The 10112-nt window shown below is 30.6% G+C and overlaps 1 protein-coding gene across 1 annotated transcript; it reads left to right on the top strand.

The window, feature by feature from the left end:
• Positions 1-5070: 5070 nt before the first annotated feature.
• On the top strand, positions 5071-7766 carry LOC126843673 (complement component 1 Q subcomponent-binding protein, mitochondrial). Its single transcript, XM_050581344.1, has 5 exons — positions 5071-5450; positions 5513-5666; positions 6211-6392; positions 7234-7322; positions 7394-7766. The coding sequence occupies exons 1-5, from the start codon at positions 5282-5284 to the stop codon at positions 7532-7534; spliced, it is 735 nt and encodes a 244-aa protein (XP_050437301.1). The 5' UTR covers positions 5071-5281; the 3' UTR covers positions 7535-7766.
• The last annotated feature ends 2346 nt before the right edge of the window (positions 7767-10112 follow it).

A 10112-nucleotide genomic window follows, 5' to 3' on the forward strand; every position in this document is an offset into this window, starting at 1 on the left:
GTGGTGGCAACTGGGTCAAAAGCAAAATATTTACATTCGTTTTGGACCTGTGTTGGGGGACTAGGTAAAGAAAATAAAATAATAAAATAATTGGCACGAACGCCGACAAATTGGCCGGGCGATTATTTCGAGTACAAAGATCCGTTTCTAAACTGGTACTTAACGTTTTGCATTTGATTGTTAAGATAAAATACGAAATTGTAAACTTTATATTTACCTACACAAACGCCTGACGCCGCTGATTAGGTAGGTACATTGAAAACATTATCCTTCTCATTATTACATATAATTTAAGTTATGAATGTATAAATTTATGCATTATACATACATTGTCACATAAATACATACGTGGCGGGTGACTTGTTAAACATTTTAATATATACAAATTATATTAATTAAAATATCGAGTAAAATACACATGTATAGTGTATAGTTACTGAACAACAAATAAAGTTAAATAGAAATCAGGAAATCATTATAGTATTATACAGAAAGAGAATCAAAGACACAGTTTAGCGGAATGGCTAAACTCATATTCTATCATCCAAAACTTCAAATCAAACTGTCCAAAAAAGCCTTAACTTTTAGATAAATTTTCGATTTATTGAATATTACCAACAAAACGGCGCGTTTCAATATAATTTTGAGTGATATTATGACATACCGTTGAAATTAAGGCCATTGGGTACCGGCCAATTTTTCCGTCAAAAACTACCCATTTTTACTTCAATCAGTCCGATCGTCGTATTGATGCGATAAGGCTTCTGAAAATATACATTGATTCGGCACGAAGTCTACTTAAGATCGGTCGGCTTACATTTTTTAATTTTGTCCTCAAAATTCCACAAGTTTGATTTAAATTTTTTGAAAAAAACGTTAAACCTTGTAGTAGTGTTGAAAAAATACTATTAAATAATACTGGAAAAGTGGCCTGACCGATCTCGAGTAGACTTGACGCTGAACTCAAATTGATTTTCAAAAGTCTTATCGCATCAATAGACGGGTGCAAGGACGGGAGGTTAAGATAACAACACTCGCGCTAATGTTCATGTACTACATGCACAACGACAACGCGTAACAGAAAAAAAAAAACCAGAAATTGCCTACCCACAACTCCTTAATTAAGGCCGGTACCCAATCGCCTATCCGAAATTTACCGTGCATTTGAAAACAACCTGCCGTTTCAATTCGATAAAAGATATATATATGTATTATTGTTCGTCACGCTGCTTTTGCTATTGCAATTGATGCGCGACATGCATAAACTGCGATATCAAAGTAATTCATACAATACTCGTACGGTACAAAGAAACAATACACGATCTACGACGAACCGTTAGATTTACAAAGGGCTGCATAATCGAAACCTTATACCGTGAGGATTAATATTGTAAATAATTAGAAAAAATTAATTTTTTTTTCTGTGACGTCACAGTCAAATTTAAATTTTAGAATAAATTTAAAAATTAAAAAAAAAAAACCGAAAAAAAAGTAAAGATTTTTGTTCTCGACGTCGCTTGTATCAATGTGAATGAAATTTTCAACATTCAGCCCGATGTTCTCTCATTGCGGCTCGCGGTACCAGGGTCCCAGCACGCAGCGGCGGTGATGGCCGTAGCCTCGGCCCGGCGGCCCGCAGCCGCGGTCCGGCGGCTCTTAGCCTCTAGGATCCTGGTAGGATAATAGAATAAAAACTTATTTTACAAAACAGAATACACTGCACGCGGTCGGTTTTTTCAGTCAAAACACATCATTTTTATTCCACTGCACAGCTATCTGAAAACAGATTTGAATTCACCATAGAGTTTACTTGTGATCGGTCAGTGCACTTTTTCAATTTTTAACTTTAACCCTTTCCAAATTTGAAATTTTATATAATGTTCAAACGTGTTTTATCATACATGGTAGGAATAAGATATCAAAAAAGTCACCCTGGCCGATGATAATGAGTAAACTTCATGACGAATTCAAATCTGTTTTCAGATAACTTATCGGATCACTGGTTCAGCCTGTGCGATGGAACAAAAAATGTATGTTATAGTAACTAAAATGGTTTTTACTCATAGACAAAGTGTTTTAAATTAAAAATAATACTATGAAGCTTATACAAATTAACCGGTAAATTAATTGACATGATCGAAAAGTATTAAAACCACTTTTATCTTAAATATTGCCTATACAAAACTCCTTAAAAACCAACTGCATGCAATCCCCTTAACCTGACAAAAAATTTACTATTATATTAACTAAAATGGTTTTTACTCATAGACAAAATGATTTAAATTAAAAGTAATACCTCGAAGCTTATACAAATTAACCGGTAAATTTATTGACATGGTCGAAATGTATTGAAACCAATTTTTTTCTTAAATATTGCCTATACAAAACTCCTTAAAAATGGTCTGTATGGAGCCCCCCTTAAGGCTAACAAATTTCGGCGAAACCCGATTTCCACTAACTTATTGTAAAATATAATTAACGATCAGTCAAATCATTAACAAATGTTGTCGAAATCGGTTGATGGTTCACCAAGAGGGACAAAATAGACAATAAAAAAATATTAAGGCCAATTCAAAGTTGTGAAAATGTCAACGTACATTAAATGTGTACGATAAAAGATAAAAGCTGTTAAGATATTTGATCAGAATTGGGTTAGGATAAGGTACTCACATTCTATTTTATTAAGCTAGATGATGATGAAAAACCCATTTTTTTTTTATTCTAGGTATTCTAGGTTAAGTTATATAAAGCAATAGATAGAGCCCCTTACACGTTGTGTACGAATTTTAGACACACTTGAAACTTGAAATTTTTTGTACAGAATTAGATCATATAGTATGATGCACTAGTTGTACGGGCTTAGCACAATTTAACAATCAAATACTGAAATAGGTACATATTCGACAGCGGTAGAAATTTGGCAAACGTTTCATTCAAAAGAAAACGCACGAGCGGGCATAACCTAATTGTATACAGGCAAATACTTCCAATACCCAATAGTTAACAATAATCATCGATATACAAAGATAATTGAAGTGACATTCGTTAATACAATAAAATATAAACCCTATGAAACATGTAGAAAAACTATACCAAATATCGTGTGCGAGCCCTCATCCCATGTAAGTTGCATTTTATTTCGAACATATGTGTTTTTTGCATAAAAACAAAAAAAAAAATGCAAAAAAATTGAATTGCCCCTCGTTTGATGAACCATCAACATCTTGATCTATAGCACATGTTATTGACCATTACGCTATCTAAACGTACTTACTGGAGTGGTAATTCTTGGGTATTTAACATAAAATAATTTCAATTGATTGAACTTTTAAGTCGTGTAATTTAAAAACTAATGATTTCCGCAACTTTTTTTTGCGTCATCGTACTTAAAACGTTGAAATACTTAGGTTTCAAAAAAAATAAAAATCTAAAAAAAGGGCGCCCGTTTAAGTAGATTTCTGCTGACAGAGATGATTATTTTTTATGGTTTTAATTTTAAAAAACTTACCTGAATAAGTTTTTGCCTTTTTCTCCTGTTTTCCAATCGTTCCAATTCAATAGCTTCCCCCTGGAGTCGGGCATTCTCTTCTACATCGTACCAGGACTCGATGTCACCGATACATCCTAGTCGCACATCCTTTCGTTGGTTTCTTAAAAACTTTTTCCCTTTATCGTCTATTATCATCGCCATTGCATCTTTGCGAGCCACATCGAGTAATTGTTTGAGTCTCGAAGAAAATACATTTTCTTTCTGAGAATTAGTGGATCTTAAAGCACTTTTTTTATAAATTTCTCAAGTCATTGTACAATTTGTCTAGCTGTGTAACACAATGATGGGACTCCTTCGTCGGTATACGTGCTTTCTCCCAAAATACAGACACTTTTTTTATTATTAACGTCGCACTTTCATGTAGTGAATACTTTAAATGTCGCAAGTTGACAAAACCTAACCAAACTATCTATCTGAAAAAAAGTATTATTCAAATATAATTTGTAAAACGCATCTTTGTACAACTGAATGAAAATATACACTGATTTTAATATGTTTTTTTTTTTTTGTAAGGACGTGAGATTTATAAGCCGTTATTTACCAATTACCCTTTTTGACTATCAACGAGGAGCAGGAGGTTCTACATGACGGACCCGTTATCCTCCCCACTCCAACAATTTAACATGACCACGGTGGTTAATGGCCAACCAGAGTCTACCACCGTACAGGCCGAAGAGGAGTCCCGCGACCAAACCGACCGACAATCCGAAGCTTGACCAGTTACTTGTTACCAGTTACCAGTCTGTATCATGTAAGTACATACATGGTACGTCCACATCATAATGTTTTTGGAAAAAAATATATTATAACGCGTAAAAAAAATTATAATTTATGCACACCATCCCGAACGGTGCTAAATGAAAATGAAAATTGAAATATGAGCAATGACAATTGACAATTTAGAATAATTGTGTAACGTAATAACCGTCTGCCATAGACGTGTATTCTTGTTTATAGGCATTGTTAAAGCCCTCCGAAATTCAAAAATAGTTATAATTTATGAGTACCTACCTAATATTTTTCGACCTAAATAATTGAAAACATCATACATCATCGTTTATTAATATCTACACCTACTAATCATAGTTCACATTATTTCAAATGTATTTATTTAACTTAAAAAGCTATAAATTAAAATTTAAAAACACTCCGGGCCAGTGTGGCCATTTCTCGTAAACACCATTCCGCTACTTATGAAACCAAAAAGCACTATCACTAGGGCTCTTATCAATATATTATGATCTCTAGCAGAGAGCACAAAAATTCATTTTACCACTAAAATGTTTAAAAAAAAAGTTCATATTATGTTATTAATATGAAATAAATTTTTTTTATGAACATGTGCGAATTTCGATATATCGATAATATCGTAAAATGATATCGATAATCGATATTTAACCTAAGTCCCCGAACGATAAAAAAATATCGATATATCGAAAAGAGTTATCGATATATCGAACATATCGATATATCGTTGCCATCCCTAACAACAACAGTTTGAGGTTATGTTGATAAACCATGAACACTGTCCATTTAGTTAGCGTATATTGCGAAATCACATTTGTATTGCACACATTTCACTTGCAAGTGCTCTGAATTACTGTTTTCTTTGCCAAAGGAAATCTCGTTTTGAATAATTTGTTTTTTACTTTTTACTTCTTACATACCAAATACAATCTGTAATTTGTTGTCTTTATTGCTCTCCCGAACTGTCACTTCAAGTATTTAAACATGAACAACTTTATCAAATCGCTAGGACGTGTCTCTCAAATGTCAAACATTGTAACGAATAATTTCGCCAGAAAAATGTCATCAACTACCGTTAGACAGTCACTTTGGACCAACGCTAGCCGATTAGTCCAGTTACAAAGAAACGGCGCGCGTAACGCACACTCGTCAGGTCAGTCAGTTAAAACTTGTTAAAATTACCTACTTGTATTCATGTGAGGCTTGGGTTTGTAGTGGAGAAAGAGCTCCATCAATTTTTGGACAATGAAATCAAAACTGAAGAACAGACGTCAGATAAAAGAGCTCTTCCCAGTACGTTCGAAGGATTTAAAGTGTTATTCAACGTTGCCGAAGTTGAACTTGTTAAGGAAACGCTCGATGATGAAACGTAATAGCTGCCACATTAACTAGTTTATATTTCTAATTAATATTAATTTCAATAGTTAACTCTTAGGCAGATTAATAAGCTTAACTAAACAACGCCAAGGCGAAAAACATTTAAGTAATGGCTAATTAAAATATAATGAATCAATGTTATGACTACAACAGATTATAATGCTTGGATTATTAACAACGTTAAGGCTTATAGTTTTTACACCAATAAATATATATATAATTCTACTAGTTATATAAAAATAGCAGTTGGTACGTTTAATAATAAAAATAATTGTGGGATTTGAAAGAGTGTTGTAGAGGATGTCCACAAACACTGAATTACTTTTTAGTCAAATATAGATTTAACGACTACGTTTACGCCTATGGTACAAGTATTTATACGTGTAGTACTTAATATGACGATGCATGTAAATAATTACAAAACAAATTTTATAGATTTATTACGTACTTATTCTTTGGCATGAAAATTCCATCACCAAAACCTTACATGCGAACCAATCAACTCGTCTTATCTATTTGGATATTTTTGTTTATAGCATAACCGTAAAATTCAATATAAACCATTCAGTACAAGAAGAAGAAATTGAAGGTTCAGAAAAAATTTCACTGAGGTCTAAGCCAGATTTTGAAGTAGATATTATCCGAGGAAATGTTACGCTTGGTTTTAATTGTTCATACGCCAGTGGATTTGATGGCGCTGAACTAGAAGAAGCAAATGGTAAAATTAAATATTAATAATTTTTTTTTTTAATATTCAATCCGTAGATTGGTCTACAATAAATGTTCTCTCCATGTTTTACAGTCTTGCGCTTTATCCTTGAGTTGCTTGTACGAATCGACTCTTGCATCTTTGATTCTTTGACAGTATGACCCATCGTCTTGATCTTAAAGTACTTAGCAAGGTTCTTTTCTCTTTGACTAAGTCAAACACTTCTTCGTTTGTCTTCATTCCCGTCCATTTTTCGCCAACACCACATTTCTAAAGCTTCTAGAGTGGTTTCATCTTTTTTTGTTCAACGTTTCACTACCATCTAATACTGTACTTCGTACATAAGTTTTAATTAAACGTTTTTTGTTCTTAGATCCACATTTTTTTATGTTAGTAATTTACTCTTAAATAGAAATGCCTTTTTTGCTTGTCTTATTCTATTTTTTATTTCCTTTTCTGATCTTCCATCATTGCTTATTATGATTCCCAAATATTGAAATTGATTTACTTGCTATATTCTGTTTCCTTTAAGGGATGTATTAATTAGGGGTTCATTTTGTTTACTACGTACCATTACTTTTATTCTATTCTATGTTTACTATGTACGCTGTGTATTGATAAGGGCAAACTGTGTGGTAAAGGCAACTCGCAAAGCGAGCAGTCCGCTTATATTTTTTTCAAATAAAGTTGTTTATAAATACATATATGTAATTTGTATGTAAAAAAAAAAAAAATGTCATCCATTTCATAAAGTGCTGTTTGTAGATCCGTGTTCAGATGTAACGAACAAAACTATTATTTAAATTATTAATAGAAAAATGTTTAAATAAATGTTTCAAATATTTTTCAGACGATGTATTCCACATTGATGAATTAACCGTGTACAAAAACAATTTTCCCGAAAATAATTACGCTTTGAGTGGCGATACGTTAGATGCTGTGAGTTTACGAAATAAATAAAAATAAATTGAATGCGAAAATACATGTTACGTATAATTTTATTTCGACAGGATCTGTACGACTTGTTAATGTCATTCTTGGCCGATAAAGGAGTTACCAGCGAATTTGTTGAGAAACTATCAGATTTAAGCACACAATATGAACAAAGCGTCTATATTAATTTCTTGAACGACTTGAAAAAATTTTTCTAATACCTGAATTATAATTCCTATGCCGATTGTTAATTGCTTATTTTGTAAACTTATAGTCTGATAAATATTTACATACGCACTATTCAACTTTATAGCCGTTTTGACTGGTTTATGCAGATACACTTAAATGTAAAGTGCAAATGCAATTTGTTATTTTATTATATTTTATTACAAATGTGTATTTATGTTAATAAATCAGTTATCAAGTAGTTTTCTTAAACACTTTTAGTAAGCGGTGGCTTTAGTTCATTCTCATTAGTGATTAGCGTTATTCATATAATAAGTAAACAATAAAAACCATTTTTTTTTTTTTTAATACTACAAGTATGATTTTATTTTGAGTAGAAGTATAATTATAAGTTATGTTTTGGAAATTGATTTTTTTTTTTGCAGGCGATTTATACCATGATAAGTGGTAAAATAAATCTTATTAGTACAACTAGTGCTAAGAAATTAAAATTACTAAATATACTATGAATATTTATAATTATTCTTGTTATATACTGTATTACACTCGATGTAACCCCAAGTAACAATTATATAATGTAAAAAAAGGTAAGATTATTAAAAAATATGTACTTTTTCACAATTTCAAGGAGTATAAAAAATGTTTTCGCGTGTAAAAAAGTTATGGTGTATTATAAAATATAAATTAATTAGATGGTGAAATTGCCTATCTTTTAGTATTTTAAGTATAAAATGGTATAACAAGTTATTAGTAAACACACTACGAAGTCGACAATAAAACACGTTACATATTTTGAAAAACTACATTTTTTTTTTTAAATCAAAAAATGTCTGTTCCCACAAGTGAAACTTGAGTTAACATTGAGGATGTATTGAAAATTGCCTATACAATGCGCCGTGATAAATTCTATTGTAGAGTACGCTAACTGTCGATTTATTAATGAGTAAAATATTGTGTATTCTAATTATTAAAGCAGTGAAGATTCCTTATTGGCTATACTTTTTTTATCACTGTATTTTTTAACACAGAACAGAGGAAAACTTTATCTACGTATGCTTAAAAATGTCTAAAACTCAATCTAATAATTTTTTTTTATAATTTATTGAACAATAATAAAAATTCATAGAATACAATCCTTTTGATTTACCAAAAGAATATTGGTCATAATTTTTCTATGAAAATTGGTGAGTTTACAATACTAACACAACCTCTATATAGTATTTATTCCCAAATAAATTTTGTTGAAATTTAATTTAAAAAATAAAAAAAAAGTACAATTTTCATTAATATAACTCTAACAATATTGTTTAAGTCTCTATTAGCAGTTTTGTAAGTAGTATTTTTTTTCTTAAAAAATACAAATCAATAAAAAAAGATAAAAATGTTGAGGCTTAACCTCTTCGTCTTAATATGTACCTACGGTTTGATTTTTCGAAATAAACGTTATGCTACTAAAGTATACTAATTTTACAATACCTAATACGTTTTTAGTTTTTTCTAAAAGATTTCGGTATGAATATTAAACGAGTGTGCCAAAGTCATAAGTCAACGTATATATATATATATATATAAGTAGGCAACCTTATCCAACGCAGTTGTCATAAAATACCTAATTATACACTTATTTTCATATTCATGTCATACCTACATTTAATTTTTATAATATTGCTTGTCGGAAGTAAGTATAAACATATTGTTGTACATACTGCCTACGTGATAAATCTAAATGGTAAAAAAAAAAAAAAAAAAAAACACTATCAAAGACAGCGTTATATGCTAATCGGTATTTTGGACGAAAGTAGACTTCAAGGTTTATGCGTGCAGTGTGCTTCTATTTGTCATTATTAGTGTATTTCAACGATCATACCTAATTATTATTATTATTATTGGGTCTGTCAAATTTTTATTTTCAGGTATTTTCGGTGTACTTTAAATAGTATTTGAGAGCCACGAAAAATAGATGGGCGATTTACATTATATTGGCCTTAAGGGAAATAAATGGCAAAAAAAAAATCACAAATATTTTTCCACTGTAACGCAACGACCATGAAATATTTCCAAAAAAGGAAAAAAGTCTGATCAGAATGTAAAATATCTCTTGTTATCATAGATCAATGCGGTAAGTCACTGTAAAACATATTTTTTATTACTATATTATTATGGCTTCCGCCTTCCTCCTCGCTGTTAACCGGAAACAACATCAACATCATAATTTCTAATTTAAAAAAAAACGTTTTCAGAAAAAAAACACAAAAATAACATGTATTTCAAGTCGACTAAAAAAGCAAAAAATAAATGTTCAACACAGAAGTTCAATACTTATATTTGTTGTTCTTAATATTATATTTTAATGTAATTAAGAAATTGTCGTTTTTATATTTTGTAATCCTCAATTGTTTTATATGTATTTATTTTGCTATAAAATGTATTACAAAATACAGTGTTGAAAGGCGACGAAATTTGTTGAGTGATAATTTGGTTATTAAAAAAAAAAAAAAAAAAATGATATACTAATAATATAATGGATTACTTTTATTTTTCTATCAAACAGCAATTTATTTCCAATGGAAATAATACTTAATTATTTCAGGCTTAACTTATTCGACTAAT

Source organism: Adelges cooleyi, unplaced genomic scaffold, assembly GCF_023614345.1.
Source record: "Adelges cooleyi isolate 19-005CV unplaced genomic scaffold, UGA_ACOO_1.1 ACOO_flye_CR_arks_rails_tigmint_CR_PRNA_574, whole genome shotgun sequence".
NCBI lineage: Eukaryota > Metazoa > Arthropoda > Insecta > Hemiptera > Adelgidae > Adelges > Adelges cooleyi.

Coding starts and splice junctions, on each gene's coding strand:
- LOC126843673 (XM_050581344.1), top strand. CDS start 5,282: ATGAACAACTTTATCAAATCGCTAGGACGTGTCTCTCAAATGTCAAAC. Junction 5,451..5,512: donor GCGTAACGCACACTCGTCAG/GTCAGTCAGTTA, acceptor TTGGGTTTGTAG/TGGAGAAAGAGCTCCATCAA. Junction 5,667..6,210: donor GAAACGCTCGATGATGAAAC/GTAATAGCTGCC, acceptor TTTTGTTTATAG/CATAACCGTAAAATTCAATA.